At 42.8% G+C, this 17,988-nt stretch overlaps 2 protein-coding genes across 9 annotated transcripts in view; one reads left to right on the plus strand and one right to left on the minus strand.

The window, feature by feature from the left end:
- Positions 1–723: 723 nt before the first annotated feature.
- On the plus strand, positions 724–5,210 carry hebp2 (heme binding protein 2). 2 transcript variants are annotated; one of them, XM_032585756.1, is made up of 5 exons: positions 724–845; positions 1,037–1,172; positions 2,053–2,188; positions 2,722–2,902; positions 3,547–5,210. In XM_032585756.1, the coding sequence occupies exons 2-5, from the start codon at positions 1,098–1,100 to the stop codon at positions 3,731–3,733; spliced, it is 579 nt and encodes a 192-aa protein (XP_032441647.1). In that variant the 5' UTR covers positions 724–845; positions 1,037–1,097; the 3' UTR covers positions 3,734–5,210. The 2 variants fall into 2 exon arrangements, with proteins under 2 accessions (XP_032441647.1, XP_032441648.1); XM_032585757.1 differs by having other exon boundaries at positions 750–845; positions 1,019–1,172.
- A 2,142-nt stretch (positions 5,211–7,352) lies between these two features.
- The window catches only part of nhsl1b (NHS-like 1b), a 100,041-nt gene continuing 89,405 nt past the window's right edge, over positions 7,353–17,988 (minus strand). For all 7 annotated transcript variants that reach the window (XM_032585747.1, XM_032585744.1, XM_032585746.1 and 4 more), the window contains 3 exons: positions 13,566–16,727; positions 12,330–12,468; positions 7,353–9,480 (listed from right to left, as the gene is read on the minus strand). In XM_032585747.1, the coding sequence (XP_032441638.1) occupies positions 8,829–9,480; positions 12,330–12,468; positions 13,566–16,727 (3,953 nt within the window). In that variant the 3' untranslated portion in view covers positions 7,353–8,828. The remainder of the gene's footprint in view (positions 9,481–12,329; positions 12,469–13,565; positions 16,728–17,988) is intronic.

Genomic DNA, 17,988 nt, shown 5'->3' on the forward strand with positions numbered 1-17,988 from the left:
TTTATGGTACAATCTATAAATAGGTGTATTTTTTATTGCAGTGAAATAATCTAATACTAGTTATTTTTAGAAAAATCCAACTATTATTTTGATGTATTTATTTACTGGGGTCAATAAATACCACATTAGGAGACGATTTCAATGAAAAATTTTACAACGCTAATGTATAAAACAGAAAAGTAGCTGGAGTGGAGCATTATTTGAAATTTATACAGTTTTTTTTAAAAGAGCCAGAATGTGTGTGGAACTTTTAGTGATCCATCGCTTTTTGTCCCTAAGGTATAAATGTGATGTTTCATAATACCCAGTTTCTGTCTCTCTTCTGAATGGATCAATAATATCTGTAATAATAATAATGGTAAAGGAAAGACAACAGGCCATTTAAGTAACTACAAGAAAATTTGATCCTAGATTGAACTTGCTCCATATTGACAGCATATGCAGCAAAAAGTGTCTCCACAACAACCTTGTTTAAGGTTTTTTAACACATCTTTACCATTGTTGAGGAAACTGAATGAAATGTTTTTTACATTTTCAATGATTTGATCAAAAGTTAATTCTTGTCAAAAGCCTTATGAAGAAAATTGTCAATTTTATATTTGCACCAAGAAACCATTTTTAAGTAACATAAAATTTAAACCTGCCAAAATCGTCAGTTTTGTAACTCATTCTGTGACTCATTTTCATAATAACTCGTTTTGAACATATGTAACAATCGGGTCTTTTATTTTGAAGTTTGAGTCACTCAACCAATCAGATGTCAGAGGTCGGTGACAGGAAGTTCTGTTGTGAAACATCACATTGCTCGTCGCACCGTGGAGAGGATCAAACGCGCTTATCGATAGGTAATTGCTTTATTATTTTTGCACCAATGCTAGAAATGAAACAGTTGGACATATCTGAAGGTGGGAATGTGAAGGATGCTTAATAACACCAGCAACGCCTTGGTGTTGTTATTAACAACACCAAGGCGTTGTTGTTGATGATGTAACCTCCTTTTGTACGCGTTCACTCTTAGATCTTCTGCTGTTTGCAGGAGTTTGGAAGCTGAAGATTTGAGGATTTTCTCTTATTTGAGGAGCAGCTGCCCGTCAGTCATGCTGAAAGCTCTGGGACAAGCTTTTTTCTCCACCGGACTGAAGAGTCCTAAATTCACAGCAGAGGAGGCGAAGGTAAATTATTCTCAGTTGGCTCATAAAACCAGAACTTCAGACCTTTAACTGCTCTGTCCTCCCGTCTGTCATGGGACCGCTTTTCTGGGTGATGTAGATGAACTCAGCACAGTCCACAGTTACATGATTCAACAGCTGTTCTTATTATCTCTTAACACATTCACTGACTGAACCTCTCAGATAAAAATGAGAACCATTACCGTTTCTATTTCTCCATATGACAGTAATCCTAACAGGCTTTATTTAGTTAGTCACTATTGGGTAAATATGCACCTTGGACATGCAACATTTTGCAGTTTGGGGATTTTTTTCCTTTTTAATATCTCATTGAGATCTTATTAATAGTACATAGAATTGTTTTTAGTTTATATTTTTTATATTTCTTTATTTAATCAGGTAAACCCCATTGAGATCTAGATCTCATTTTCAAGAGGGACCTTGTTTTAGTTGACTAAAACATTGAGATCAAATATGAATGGCACTATTAACCAAGCAACATAATGAGTTTTTATACTATTGCAAACATTTTGTTCTATGAAAATAAATAAATTAGTTTAAAAAAATAAGTTTTGGTGGAAAAAGGGATTTGAACAACAAAATTGTATCAATATACTGTATTTACTATTATATACAACTTTTATATATGCATAATGTCTGCTTTGTAAACACTGACAATCATGCAGTCACTATATTGAGTGTTTACATACAATGAATATAAAAAGTGTACACAGCCGTAAAATCCAAAACTGCTTTAACCATGTATTATTTTTAGAGAAGCATTTATGATATTGTGATCATTTGAAAAGAAAATGCATAGCCCAGAAGTGAAAACACCACCAGCCTAAACTCTAAGTTATGATTATGGGTCTTTGTTTAACAGGGTCAGGACTACGAGATCCGCACCTACCATCCCACTAGGTGGATGAGCACCACTGTGAGTGGGATGCAGGGCGATGAATGTACGAGCACCGGCTTCCGCAGGCTCTTCCGCTACATTCAGGGCAACAACAAAAACAGTGAGTCCGTGTGAAACTTTGACACATGAACAGAGAAGCGGGGGGATAAGCCACCATGTTTTATTGCAACTTTGTGCATCCAGTGTTGAGAGATGTTTGTTTTTTTTTTCTTATGCAAAGCACTTAACTTTACAGAATATTAGGCAGTTAATTAGAAAGAACCAGTCAAGTGAAGAAACCTGCAGATAAACTGCAGCTCAAGACAAAGAAGTTGATGAATAAATGCAAGAGAAAGGGCACTTTAGTTCCTGCTCAGCAGTTTGCGGCAGCAGTGCTGCTTTTGTGTGACTCAGCAGTTTGCAGTAGCATTATTGATGATGTTATATATTGTTTGTGTTGTTCTACACTGAAGTCTGCATCAGCGGGAGAGTTCTACCTGTAAACACGGGGTTTAGTGTTTTCAATCCACCATCTGGTCAGGGATCGTTTTACACCAAAGTTTTGATTCAAGCAACAGAACCCGATATTCCCCAACAAAAGCTCGTCACATTTCAAACCGGGCACCTGTTGCATGCTTTTTCAACCCTGTCTAGAGGCCAAGGTGGAGATGACCGCACCAGTCACGTGCCATGTGGTCCCTGGAGCCGGCCCCTCCTGCGAATCTCAGTTTACCGTGTCCTTCTACATCCCAGATGAGCTTCAGGAAAACCCACCTGAGCCCACCGACCCCGATGTGTTCTTGGAGGACCGGAAAGAGTTCACTGCATACGTTAGGTAACAGACACTGGCAAAAAGCAAAAAATGCAGATGGGATGTCTCGTGTACTGATAGCATTGGCAAATAGAATGGTGGGTCTGGTGGCCATGCAGTGTCACTTGTTGATTTGTACAGCTGACTTAATTGAATTAATGGCATATCTGGTACAGATATTTGATTGAAGACGCTACAATATTTATAGAGAGAAAAACATGATGATAAACTGAGAGAGGAATAAAAAAGGTGGAAAAAATGACATAAATTATGATAATAATAAGACAATTTTAATAATAATGAAATAGAAACACATGGAGGGCTAAAATATGTCAGTTTAACCCATAGTTATGCCCGCATCAAGCAGTATTGCATCATTCACATCAAACCTCCAGTCAAGTTGGCGTTTCTAACCTTTGTAACTCAAACCAGGTTGATGTTGAAAGCACATTACTGCCATCTAGTGGACAGGTTTATGCCCAATTACAGCTAATTTGTATGTGAAATACCTTAATTTAGATCTATTGTACATACCAAATATTAAATCACCTCTTTGGTAAAAAAAAAAAAAAAAAAAAAGCTCAAATAATGTGCATCTTTATTTTTATTTTAGATAGAGCCGCGCAAATATAAAGGGCTTAAATTCTAATTCATGATCCTATTTCCAGGACTTATGGTGGGTTTTCCAATGACAACATGAAGCGGGAAGAGCTGCTGAAGCTTTTGGAGAGCCTGAAGAGGGACGGCGTCGAATTTGTCGACAAGCCGTACTACACGGCCGGGTATGACAGCCCCTTCAAACTGACCAACCGCAGGAACGAGGTGTGGGTCCTCAAGAAAGCAGAGCAGCAGTAAAGTTGCTCCTATCAGCAACTTAACAAATGCTCAGACTAATGTTGAAAAGGATGAGTTGATCATTTACCGTTTAGTAGCACTTACTGATGTTGATGACAAGACCAAATACTTGGAAGATGCAGCTGTGATTGATACTACATGTCCAGCAGGTGGCGCTAACTGGATTAAAAAGTGCCTTGATTTTTAAATTTTTTTTTAAAAGCACATAATTTTTGCTTTTGATTGTGAATATTCTTTTACTGGTTTAAAAGGAGATTTTATTAACTAACAGAGCAATTTGTTAACATGTAATGTATATGAAAGGAGCGAGTGTGAAAGCCAAGTGGTTTTATAAAGCATCTGCTGCTATTGCTCCATAAACAGACCAAAAATCTTGTCCCATCTCTTGTTAGAATGTTCCACAGTACTTGCAAATTATTTCAAACTTTTCCCATTTTTGCCACACTACAGCAAATTATTACTATTATTATTATTTTATTATATTTTATTTTATTATTTTTATTTTATTTTTTACCAAAAACAGTCTGGTTTCTGTCCAGCACCCTAGAGTCAATATTTTGTAAAAACCTTCTTTCACTGCAGTCGCAAGTCTTTTATGGTTTTACCTTCCAGTTTTGCCACCTTTAATTGGACTCAGATCTGGAAACTGGCCAATTCTAACAGAAGAATGAGCTCTGACTCTTTAGCTGTGAACCTCCACCATAATTTGAAGTCCACTCTTCCCAAGATATTTAACCCCACCTTCCTATCATATAGGCCAAAAGCTTCATGTTGTTTTCACCTGAACAGAACTCCCCCTTCCACATGATTGCTGTGTAAGCTGCTTGTTCAAACAGAAAATTGAACTTCCTTTCTTTCTTTCAACACTCTCCCATAAAGGCAAGATTCATTCAGAATATGCAGATTCTCCCACCTGAGCTGTGAATCCCTTCAGCTCTCCCAGACCTACCAAGGTTCTCTTTTTTTTCCAGTTATCTAAAATCTTGATAAATGGAAAATGAACATAGATCATTCACATTGACTCATATTTTTATACTTTTACATCGTACTTGAAAGTGACAACTTTAGCACTTTGCAGCAGATCATTTGGCCCTGCTAGGCATTTGTCAGTTTGAGAAATCCCAGCTTATCTGGTCTCAGACCTCACCCACAGCCTCTCCCATCAGATCCATTATGATTAATGACTGAGTCACTATTTCTGGACGTGTCACACCACTGGAGACTCATCATTTGTCATTTTTCTCTGGAGCTAGTGATGGATGAAGGCATGTAAAGTTAGCAAGTGGTGCTGTGTGGCTCAGACCTGCGACACTTTTAGATATCTAGTGGGTTGCAGATATTTACAGGAAGGTAGTCATAAGCACTAACATGAGTTTTTTTTTATGAGTAATTGTGTGATACAATGTTCTTGATTGCTTCTAATATGATGTTGAATGTAAAGCGTTTTCATCAGTAATAAAGCGAACTAATCAATGTTTTTTTTTTTTTTTTTTACCTTTATTACATTTACCTCCACAATTCATTTGGTGACATTTAATTTGAGATGTAAAAACGTTCTGATTGCCCTCCACACTCCAACGATCGTGACCTTTTATTGGCCGGAGCAAATCTTCGCCGCTGTTCGTGTTGCCCTCTTCTTTCTAAGCTTCATCTCTGCTGAATCACTCGTTTTATTTATGGCTGGATTGTTCCCAATATCATGTTCAGACATTCAGCAGAATTAGTCTTTTTGTTTTTCTCCTTTAGAACACAGAAACGTGCCGTCTCAGTTTAATGTAATTTAAGGTGCCCACTGAAGCGTAGCATTAATGATGGAAACAAATACATAGGGATGTTTCCTGTTTTAATCTGAATGCCAGAGTCGGGCATTTTAGCTGCGTCTCTGGAAGAATTGGTGAAGAATTAACTGAGACTTTGGCGCATAATGGTAAACCAGTGGTAAAAGTTAGCCATTTATATGTTGGATAATATTAGTTTGAAGCTCGGTAATTTGATAGATAGTGGTTCAGACCCGAATGGGCATATTAAATCAGCAGGTTTGGGGATCTCTTCAGAAAGGAAACTAAATAAAAAAATCAATGATGGTGAAGTATACTTCCTGGTCTGAAGAAAGTTTCCACCTGCATTCAACGGACCAAACAGCTGGCTATAGATGGACAAATGGCTGACATATAATGGATGGATGAACAGACAAAAGGAGGGAAGAACAAACAGATGAAAGGATATAAAAATTTAAACTACAGGATTAGGAATAAAGTTTTGAAAATGTAAATATCTTGAAATATCAGCCATGGTAATATTTCTTTTTCCAATCTTATTCTGACCTGTAGAATACTTCAAATTTAATAATTTCCCAGACTGTGTAGAAACCCCGGCTATGCACTTTATGCATAAATGCAGATCTTGGGTAATCCATTCGTCAATTACATGACATGCAACACAATTATCTTATGTTATGCTCAGTGTTTTAATTCATCATTTAAATGTGACAAAGTTTACACAAATGAGTTTGTATGTATTAAAACCTGATAAATCTCCAGGTCAGACCTTATTATATGTGTCAATACCTCACAGTGAACTACTCCTCTTTGAAGCATGGAGAACAAAAAACAGCTACACAAGGAAAACAGGACATCAAATTTCCCTAAAAGCCTTTCAAGATTTTTAACATGTTTAACACATACATTTTTAAAATCCACTAGCATCTCCTGGAGAAAAAAAAAAGGTAAGTGATCAACAATTCAAACAGCACCTAGACACTGACTAGTTTTCAGATCTGGGCAGCCGTAGCAGCATGTTGACCAGGTTGCAGTATGTTGCAGGGCTGGAAATATTCCAGATTACTCTGCTGAGCTTTTTTTAGTCACACCCTGTGAAGATGCTGCGCAGATGCACGTGCTAACAGAAGGACAGCAGGAAGCGTCTGGAGTGTGATCATAGCCGGGAGGGGAGGGTATTGATTCCCTTCTGATGGCCAGATGGAGGCAGCTTGTGGAGGACAGGTGACTGCTGAATCACACAAAACTGTATGAGGAGATCTGTGTTTCCGTTCCAATACCTTCCAGAGAGCATTTTTTTGTTTAGTTTTTTTTACTGAACTTGTGGACAGTGTGGAGTCCGAACAGCTCACTGTTGCTCAGATCCCTAACGAGGATGTCCAGGAGGAGATGTAACTGATGACCCCATAGAAGGGGAAGAAGAGAGGAGGGGGCTGAGCTTTCCAGATGACCGAGGAGCATGGCATGACCACGGCGCTAATGAGGATATGATTTGGTGCGTCAGGCAGCCAGATGGCCCTGCATCACACACAGAGAGAACTGACATATTTAAATATCACCTTTTTTTTTGATTACAGACGTATAAATGGAGCCTGGCACTTCACTGCCACCCCTATCTGCCAACCAGCCTCTAACAAAGCTGCAGAACTGAGATGTTTCCAAGCACGAGACAAGCGCTCGGTCATCGCCACAGAGAGGCTGAGAGACACACAGGCTGGTACGGCTGGTACATCACACGCCTGTCAGTTTGGTTCATAAATCTGAAGGGAGCATATTTACCCAGCTGTGAGCCCCAGAAAAAGATTTACACAAGTCAGGAATGAGGACAGGAGCAGTAAGAGGAATATTAACAGAAATGTTTATATCAAACTACAAGCCTACACTCATGGCTCCTAAACAGCCTGGAAATCTATGGAGGTCTAATGTTTTTTCCAGGTCTTGTACTTCCAGATTGTATTCTCAATCCAGTTGTCTAAGTTTTGTACACATCCATCATCTGTTGGTTCATCAATCCATTGTAAATCAGGACCATCCATTCATCAATCAATCTATACATCATCCAAACATTCATTTGTGAGCCATTATCCATCCATCCATCCATCTTTTAGTCCAACATTTGACCATCCATGTTACATATTTAATTCCTGAGCACAGAAGATTATTGCCAAAGTAATTCTTTGTATTTATACAGCAATCTAAATATAAAAAAGTGTAGAGTACTGAAATTTGACATGAGAACTATGAAGTAACCCTCCTTATAAGGAATAAGGAACAAAATCCCAATGCCCTGCGACGAGAAATAAACGATGTAAAAGTAAACACAGGGCTCTAAAATTTTATAGTTTATAAAACAATTAGTCAGACTTAGTCAGACATCGTAAAAGAAATCATTTAACGTCTACAAACATCAAACAGATTTGTTGCCAGACAAAAACACACCCTCAGTTTGAGTTCAGATTAACAGCCAGTTCTGTTTAATAATAAACTCTTTGGTTACCCACATGAAAACTAAAAGAGCTGGACAATAAAATAAGATCTTTTAATATACATTTACAGGTTTATATTTAACTCCCAAACACAACTCATAACTAAAACGATCTTTAAAACATAATTCAAAGTCACAAACAGAAACAGATCTATGCACAGTGCAAAGTCTACAAACTAAAAGTCAAGATTTTTTTCATCCAGTCTTGGTATCGTCCGCACTGATCCCATCTCTGGGTGGCAGCACTGAGCCCCTCTGCACGTCCTGTGGACCACTGAACACATTAACGGCTGAGCTGTGAGGAGAAAGTAAAAAGCTGGTGTTTCTACAGTTGAAGGTGTACCGTCAGGCTTTCTGTCTGCTGTACCTGGTCCTCCAGTTTGACTTTGTAAACGGTGCTGCTTTCAGTCACTTTCTAAAGCCAGGCAGCAAAACACAGAAACTGAGTTTTCACAAGCTGAGCAAAAAACACATCTTTACTTTCCAGCTGCCACAGCTGCAAAGTTAAATGTTTACAACTCTGATTCCTTCACCTTAGCTTGCCCTCAAATGCTTGTTCTTTAATTAAACTAGAGGGATAATTAAAACATTTAAATAAAAGACACCAGATGTTAAAGAAGGACTTCTTTTAACAGGAGGTGAATCACTACAAGATTGAATGAAATCATACTAGCAGAGCCATTTTTCCACTTCAGACAGGTTTGCGTGGTTCATGATCAGGTGACCACTGGCATCAGATCCCTCCGTCAGAGGCAGCACAAAGGGGGCTGGAGCTCGGGGAGGGCCCTCTTTGGACCCCCTTCTAGGTTATGTTCCACATGAGCTCAGCTTATCAAGTGCCATTGGAGTCTGTGAGCACGGGGAGAGTCCGGACCGCTGGGTCGGACAGATCTTCAGCAGTTTCTCCATTCTCGCTCTCAGCCAGTTCTCCTTCGCGCTCGCAGATCACGGTCATGGGGCTGCTGAGGATTCTGTTCCGGGCGTTGTATTTACTGCTGGCGGCAGACGGCGGCGTGCGAGAGCGTCCGAACTTTGAGGTGCCCATCGAGTAGGGCGAGGATGTAGGCGACGACAGACCCTCGTAGCGGCCCCACTCCAGTTCGGATGCCCTCTTACCTCGGCTGGGAGAGTTGGAGGGGCTGTTTGGGGTAATCGGCGAGGTGGGCGAACCCAGAGCGGGGTCTAACGAGCCATCCGAGCGTGTTCGCTGGAAGCGAGGGTCAGTGGAGCGAAGCATCTCGGCGGCAGACATCCTGAAACTGGTCTCGGAGCGGCTTCCCTTCTTGAGGAGGAGGGCCTTGAAGGAATCGCTGCTGGTGGAGGTCTTGCGGAGGTTGCGCTGGATAGAGCCCGCCTGGCGGGGCAGCGGTGACACCGTCCCCGGAGACAGGCTGGTGGGGGTCGACGGTGGAGACTGGGGCTGGCTCCCAGTTAGGGATTTGTCTTCTTCAGACTCCCTACGTCCCAGAACTTTCCGCTTGGACCTGTGGACACAAAGACGACTTGAACAGTGAGTTCAAGGGTTAAATTAACCACAACAGGTACAATAATCTAAGTACAACACATGTAAAAATATATAAAAAGTGGGGGGATTTCACGTATCGCACAATGTCTGTCATTCAATTTCTTCTGACAGGGCTGTTTGCTACCCTGCATACACCGGCCACTACAACAAATTTTGCTGTACAACAAATATTGTTTTGAGACCATTTTCAAGAAAAGTTTTGATAGTGGCATAATAATCAAGTTTGCCTCTCAAACATAATAAACTTCCTTTTTGTACTGAACAATCGAGTCAATTTACAGCTTTCAAGAAATAAAATGGAAATAATTATGTGTAAAACAATGCAGAAACTCTGTAGAGCACCATTTGTACCGAGCGTACAAATGGTGCGCTCGGTACACCATTTGTACCGAGCGCAAATATATCTCTCTGCTATATTTTCATGCTTTGTTCTTCCATTTTATTAGTAAAATTTAAATAGACAAATATTTGCTGCTTCGTCTAAAGATTAAGTCAATGTAAACTAGAATAAGTTAAAATGAATATATTTATTTTAATTTAGCAAGTTTCAGATGAAATAATCTAGAAATTGATAGAATTCAACTAATTTTGATGAGGAGAGATATTTTTAAAAAACTGGTTTACGCAGTTTACACAATTCTTACTTAGAAATAATGATTAATCTACCCAAAGCAGTTTTATTGGTTTGTTTTACCAGGTTAGCAATGCAAAACAAGAGTAAGTTGTTAGGTTTTGGTAGCAACATTTAAAAAAATGGCAATTTTAAGCTACCTTAAACACTTTACTCAAAATTTAAGCACTTTTAAAATAAAGAAAAGGATATCAAGCACCAGAAGGGATCTCCAGAACCTTTTAACAGTTACGGGATATTTGTCTGTTGTGAACCACTAAATAGTATACAGAGTAAAATTTCCATTTAGACCAAAGTGATTAAAATCAGAACACTAGAGTAAATGTTTTATTTAAAAGAGTCTGATGCCCCAGTATGCCTAGTAGCGCCCCTGTGAGAATGTAATTAAATGCATTGAAAATGCAGAGCGGGAACCTGATGCTCAAGGTAACAATATGTGAAGGACATATGTAGAATCTGTAATCCTCTAGTCTTCACCAAAAAAAATCCTCCATTTAGGAACAGGAGAAAAAAAAAATAAAGCTCTCACTGAAGGTCATAAGAGGGAGGACTGAAAACATGATCGATTATTGGAGAATCTCACTACAAAATGCATTTTTGGCCTAAATTCGATCTCATCCCTGCAGCCTCCCTCTGCAAGTTGCTGTTGTCACTTGAGCATTGCATAAGATAGGGAACCTGGATCCAGTGGACCGTGATAACGGCATACTGAACAGCATCAACAGTTCTAGAGGTGAACACATGTGCAATATGAGACCGAGCTCCGAGCACGCCATCGATCTCTTCCTCCTGGCCGGTTTGGAGTGTTTTATTTCAGATAAGTTTTCTGCTTGGGCTCTGAAGACTTTTCACACAGGATGTTCATCAGTAACTAAAAAAAAAAAAAAACTACAGAAACCAGATGTGAAAGCTAAAAATAACTTGGTGTCTCCCAGCTTCAATTGCTTGGTCAGAGTTTAAACTCGGCAAATTTTTTCCTTTACTGTCTCCAATCAGCGACTGCATTGAAAAATCTGGAATTTTTTTTTCCTTTGATGATCAAAGGCATTAAATTGTAATCTTTTATGGGTTTAATAAAAATCAGATAGAGGTTAGCGACATAAAAATGGGGATAAAATTCATGAATCTTTAATTTTATTTTTTTTGCTCAACACTATTACCTCTACTAAGCAACCTGCTGCACAAATTTTTATCATCCTAAGAAAGAGAAACAGTCACTGAATGTATGTTGCTCCAAAATGTCCAATTTATTTGAAATTTCTGCCCATTTTGCTGCTAAAAATCTCCAATTGTGATCATTAACAAAAAAAAAAATCTCTAAATGTCTAGCACTTCCAGAAATCCTAATGTGAAATTATTCTTTACGCTCCGTCCCCCCCGAGGTGTTGTGGAGGAGGAGTGTGCCGAACAAATACAAACAACTCGCCTGCGAGCTGCATGCAGTCTTCATCTTTAATTAGGCTGCACAACACCATACTTGTACACGTGACGCAACGGGTGCCATAAATGCACCGAAAACCCCTCTTCTGAGCGGAGATAAAATCCTGTGAAAATGAAACGCTGTGAAGCTCAGGGAGAAGTCCGACTGCCGCTGCCGTCGCACGTGACCGTGGAGCACAAACTGGCGGGCTGCATGGGATATTTATGCGGAGCAAGGCAGAGCAACGTATGCAGAATGTGTCACAGAGAGCAGAAACGTGAAGACTGAAGATGGGAAAGTCTCCAGTGGCCCCTAACCTAGATTAGGACTTAAGGGTGTTCAATAGTTAATAATAAATGAAGAAACTGTCTTTTTTTCCCTCCTCTCCTGTTGAGAATGAGCAATGATAATGTGACTAAATGAACACAGATGCCTTCATGAACATTTAATGACTCATTTTGGCTCCTGAAACATCGCGTTTCGTCATTAAACTGTCCAGAAAAGGCTTGCTTCGATGCTGGACAATGCTGGATTGGTAAAGTTATGTCAGAGAGGTGAAGAAGTGGAGGTAGAGGAAAAGAAATCAAGCCCTGAACGGTGATGGAGAGGAAGGAGCTTATCAGTTTGTGAGGATGAGAGAATTGGATGTTGATAGAGGATTCGGAAGCAAGAGCGATAAATAAGAGGCGGCTCAGGAGAACAAATTACATTTCTGAAGTTGGACCCTGAAATTAGGGGAGTTGTGATGAGTTCCTACCTGTGAATCACAGCAAAGAGGTCCTCTGTGGTTCTGGGTCGGGTAGCAGTGGGAGTAGGGGTCACCATGTTCTTCTCAGACGCCCCGTTCGCTGACGGGGGCGGAGACGATTCAGCCGTGCTGGGTTCAAAAACCTCACCTGAGGGGGGGGAAAAAAAGGCAACTTATTTACATCTTCACACAAAAAACAAGTCAAAAAAAAACCACTCATGTCTCCATCTTGTCGCTTTAACCTGGTGATATCCAAAGAGGTGGAATCCCTGACTGTCCTCTTACATTCTCCTCCACTCCATATGTCGCCTTCTCATCCTTCCCTCGCTCAGGTCTGAGCATCAACTGCCTGCAGTCACAGTTTACACTCGCCCCGTCCTCCCCTTCATCCTCTCTACAGGATCAGTTCCCCTCCCTTCACTCCACCATGTAGCCCCTCCCCCCGCCGATCTCCCTCCAACCACAAAACAGCGTCTCCCCTGGGACACGTGCCCCCATCCTTACCTCATACGAAGAGAGTGAGAGAGGGAGAGAGAGGGGAGGAGGGGTGGACCGGGCTAGAAAGGACTGATTTACAGAGATGGAGTATGGAAGAACAGCCCAAAAAAAAAGAAAGAGAAAATGAATATTTGGACTGAGAGTGGTTTCCCTTTTGCAGATTCAAATATCAAATTCTCAGTCTATTTTTAGCCTATTCTTGAAGTTTTAAACAAAAAGGAATTAAAGGCAGACAGAAGGCTCAAAAAGAGTAGGATGGATGGAGAGGAGGACATATGTATAAATAAATGGCCTGGCAGATGGGTTAAAGATGAGATAGTTGGATTGATGGGTTGAAGGATGGAGGGAAAGCTAAGTGCAACTTTTAGACAATGAGTTTGGAAATAAAGTCTGGAAACACAATTATATTTCCAGCTCTCTTTTTTCACACTTCAGATCTGAAAGGAAAATCCATGCTTTTCCAGCCTTTGTTGGAACTTTCCAGAGAGAGTGTGGTGGGATGTGTGGAAAAAAGGAAGTGTGTATAAAGGAGAAAGTCTGATTTTATGCAGCAGCACTGCTGGCCCAGTGATAAGCCACAACATTCAGTTTTCATAACCAGAAAAAAAAATCTAATTTCAACTCTAACAGCAGCCAATAGCTCAACTTCTAACCATAGAAGATTATCAAATAAAGCTTAAGTGTTGAAGTTTCTGGCATAAGAGTCTATCCTGTTAAAAATGAATACAAAATTGAATTCAGACCCACCTATATCATCATCCTTGGAGCTGATTGACCCAGTGGTGCTACTCATTCCATCTTCTTCCTCTTCTTCTTCCTGAGCCTCTCCGTTTGCAAGTTCATGATCAACACTTCTGTCTTCATTTGTATAGTAGGAGTCATCCTGGTCTGGTGATGTCTCACCTCTCCCTGACAGCTCAAAGCTTTCTTGAGTATCCTCCTCTTCCTGTTCCTCACTCTGCTCTATCACCTCCTCATCTATCTGCCTGTGTGGTGCATCCACTTGGTCATCTGCTTGGGTTAGAGGAGTTGCATCCAGAAGCTGTGGCTGGACATGTTCGCCTGTGCTAAACGGTAATATCAGAGAAACTTTGGGTTTCTTGGCGACGGCTGGGGGCTTTTGTTTGATGGGGGAGCTACGTTCCTTGTTTTCTTCACCGTTTAACATACGGTAACTCTGCTCATCAGTTTCCCCATTGATGGGAGCGCCATCTGGTGTTTCATCTGTGAAACTGCAGTCCAGTGACAGCTCTTCCAGAAGCTGCGACACAGGTGACGGCGGGGCCTTGAGCGAATCCTGTTCAGATGAGCCAGTCAACGAGGTCAGTACAGTGGGATGCCCTTGAGAGTAAGACAACTCCTGGTCCTGATGTTTCAGACCCAAAATGGTTTCTAGACTTGTTTCGATGTTGTCTGATTTACTGTTGATTTCATTCTCTGGTCGTCTAACTGAGCGGAGCTGAACACTCTGCAGCGCAAACGGGGTGATCAAGGGCTTGGGCGAGTTTGAGGGGCTATTGGAAAGATCTGCCATAGGAGGATCTTTTGCTGTCTTCTTAGGAGGAGAGGTACACACTGAAGCAAAATTAGGAAGTGGAGGAGGTGGAGGGGGCCCTATGGCAGGGAGAGGCGGGGGAGGGGGTGGACTGAGGCTCCCATTGAAAGATGAGCTGGTATGGATTAGCATGTCTGGGGACGGTGGAGGAGGAAATTCTGGGGAAGTGGAGTGAGCAGGGAAAGAAGTATCCTGCGGAGGTGGAGGAGTAGAAGTTGGAGGGGGAGGGAAGGGTGGAGGTGCATTGAGAGGGGTGGTGGGAGCTGAGGAGGAGAACAGCAGTGGTGGAAGTGGTGGAGGGGGACCAGAGCACTTCAGACTGTCTGAGGTATTGGAGGACAGCGAAGTAGAGGAGGATGAGACAGAAACCGAGGAGAGTAGAGACGACTTTCTCTCCGGGACTTTCGGTCTAGGTTTTCCACCCGACGGAGACATGGACCTGACGAATGCGGGTACCGGTGTTCCAGCTGTGGGGGTGTTGGACTGACTGGAATAGCCGCTGGATGGGGAGGTGAGTCTGTGCACCCGGTCCGGTGAGGAGTTGGAGGGTTTGCTCTTTGCAGACACCTCTACTTCCTGAGATGGAGCCCCCTGGGTCTGACCTGCTTTCCGAAACTTTCCTGGATGACCCCCAGCTGTGACCCTATCTGCAGCATGGCCAGGAGGTGTCTGGACCCTCTGGTCAACTTGGCTGCGTGGGTAGTCTGAGTAGTATCCCCAGGACTCGGCATAGTCAGAACGCAAGCTGCTAGTGTCACTGGGGGTGGGCGTGACGTGGCAGAGAGAGTACACGCTTGGCATGCCAGCACCGTTGGCGCTAGCTGCTAGCGAGGCTGCAGAGCTACCTGCACTGATGCTGCTCTGACTGCGTGACCGCATCACCCAAGGGTCATCATAGTCACTGCTTGGACTGTGCGATGGTGAGGAGGGCGAAGCACCCTTTCCCTTTCCTTCTCTCAGTCCCATCTGTAAGCTTTGCTGCAAGCTAGCAATCAAAGTCTCACTGAGCATACTGCCATTAGGAATATTAGCACCGCTAATGGCGGCAACGCCTCCTAGGGGTTTCTTTGCTGCAGGCTTGCGTCTCAGAGAGTCTGTGCGAGTTGGGGGAGGCGGGGGTTTCCTGGACTTGCGGAGGGAGATGCTGCGGGAGAGGGAGCGGTCACTGTAGAGGCTCCCAGAGTCTTCCTCACCAACCATCTCGCGACACTCATACATGCTGTGTCTGGAGGCTCGTCCAGCTGTGGCACCATGCCCGCTACCGTGACTTCGGGAGCGTAGACCCGAATCCAGGTGCATAGAGGTGTAGTACCCATCGTTATCCTGAGAGTAGAGTGAACTTGAGTCGGTGGTGGTCCTGGAGGAGTGTTCCAAGCTGCTGTAGAGCTGGTTGATTGGGGTTGAGCAGCTGGAGGTCAGGGTGCGGTGTGGGGTCATCACATTTTCAGGCGTGTCATAGATCCAATTCTCTTCTGGTAGGAAGGACGGCGGAGTGGGGGCCAGGGTGCTGCGGCTGTGGATGCTGCTGTCTGAGTGACCCGACTCACTAGCTGGCCTGGCAGGTGTGAGACAAATGTCCTGAGGTGTGTGCATGAGGGTGGAAGTGGTCAAGGATGGGCTGTGGCTAAAAGCGGTTGGACTGGACATCAGGTGGTCGGTGTTGGTAGAGGAAGCCTGGCTGAGTGCTCGAGACATGGGGTAAGCTGAAACTGACTGACTGGAGGTCTTGAGGCTAATCACTTCAGTCGAGCTAGACAGTGTGGCATTGGGGATGTAGGAAGTGGAATAAGCAGCATGAGGGGAGACGACGCACGCCGTGCTGCCTCCCCACTCAGTAGGGTGCGTCCCTCTCACTTCTTGAGACTTGGGCCTGGGTAAAGGGTTCATCCTCGGAGTATTCCTCATGTGCACCACCGTGTCGTCAACCTGTAGCTTCCCAATCTGCCTCTGAGGCTGGTCCTCTGGCTTTTTGGGCGTGCTGCTATAGATAGGATCAGCACTGAGGGACACCCTAGCACCTTGTCGAGGGAGGCTGTGAAAACGGGAGGGGTCTCCGTTAAACAGATGGGGCATAATTACAACCCCCGAGCTGTCGCTGCTGGAGATGGAGATGCTTCCCGTGGAAGAGGAAGCAGATATACCGGCCATCTGAGCGGCAATCCCCTGTCCTCTCTGCGCCCGGATTCTCCTCATAGACGGGGGGACAATCTTCACTTCCTCCGTCTGGCAGCTCGAGTCTCTGGTCTCTGAATGTCGGAGAGTTGAGTTGACGCTCCCCACTCGGCCCAAAGTGGAGTACTGTCCTGGGATGAACATGGACTGTGGCCGAAGTTCTCCGCCTCGCCCTTTAGCTGCTGTGGGGGGAAAAAAAAGAAACATGTGATGGTGAAAAATCTTTTCTCTGGTTCAACGGAGTCTTCTTCTCATCGGACCGGACTTTCAGATGAACTGGTCACAAAAAGAGATTACTAATTTGATTTAGCGTAACCGTGTCGCATGCGTTAATAGAATCTGGTCTTTGTCATTAACGAGGAAATGATGATGGGAGACACTCTCCACTGCACTTCCTCTCTGAATCTTATTGTAGCTCAGCCTAATAGATTACTGACCACTTCACCCGCATTAACATTTACACAAAAGACACATGAGCGTGCATGTGCATTGCAAACATGCTCATTCAAGATCAGAAACCCAAGAACATGCGCCGAAAGAAGATACACATACTAACCATACTGGCTTGTGCACAGTCTGAGGAGTGAATGTACAGAGAGAGGATGTCTAATCTCATTTATGATGGTTCTCCTGTTAATGTTTGTGTTCGCGCACTCACTCCTGCGTACTTTCCTTTCTCTCTCCTCCTTCTGTCTCCACACCACGCATACACCCTCTCCCTTCCTCTGCTAAAAGCCGGACTGACAGCTTGGCTGCTGCTTCTGCTGCAATAGATAGATTAAGCTACATCTCTACTTTGCAGGCAGCTCCAGTGCTAAAGGAGGGAGGGGACAAAGCAGCGGGACAATTTCCCCGGAGTGAGCTCTGCCGACACTCAGACGCTGTAGTCAAAGGGGGTACTAACCAGACTTTAAAGCTCCATTCCAATCTATCCTGATTGATCTCAGTGACCAAAGAAAGAAAAGGGACATGAAATGCTGCAACCATGTGACAATTGAGGGAAATGTAAACATTAGTCATGCTGCACTGTCAGAGCACTGTGTCAGCTCAAAGAGCTTATTGTCGCTTAACACCCAGAAGAGTAACTAAGGTTAGAGAAGCACATAACCTTTTATAGGAATGGTTCAGATCTGGGAGAGTCATTTATTCTGAAGCACAATTTCCAGAAACAAAACACCTAATGTCGCTAGACTAAAAAAAAAAAGAAGAAAAAACTCTATGAAAGCACAATTATAACCACAAAAAGACTTGAAGCCTCTATAACTGGTTGTTGGCTGCGGGCTCAGTTTAACTGGGTGGAGGAGAGCAGAACTCCAACAATGAAATATGAGCTGCTGCAAGGCTTTTGTCATTTACCAGTAACTTAAAATTCATACACATTGAACTTTTTCACATTTTGTCATTACACCCATGAATCTCAATGAAATATAATGGGATTTTATG

The sequence above is a fragment of the Xiphophorus hellerii genome, chromosome 15 (genome assembly GCF_003331165.1).
Source record: "Xiphophorus hellerii strain 12219 chromosome 15, Xiphophorus_hellerii-4.1, whole genome shotgun sequence".
NCBI classification, from domain to species: domain Eukaryota; kingdom Metazoa; phylum Chordata; class Actinopteri; order Cyprinodontiformes; family Poeciliidae; genus Xiphophorus; species Xiphophorus hellerii.

Coding starts and splice junctions, on each gene's coding strand:
- hebp2 (XM_032585756.1), top strand. CDS start 1,098: ATGCTGAAAGCTCTGGGACAAGCTTTTTTCTCCACCGGACTGAAGAGT. Junction 2,189..2,721: donor TCAGGGCAACAACAAAAACA/GTGAGTCCGTGT, acceptor AACCCTGTCTAG/AGGCCAAGGTGGAGATGACC. Junction 2,903..3,546: donor GAGTTCACTGCATACGTTAG/GTAACAGACACT, acceptor TCCTATTTCCAG/GACTTATGGTGGGTTTTCCA.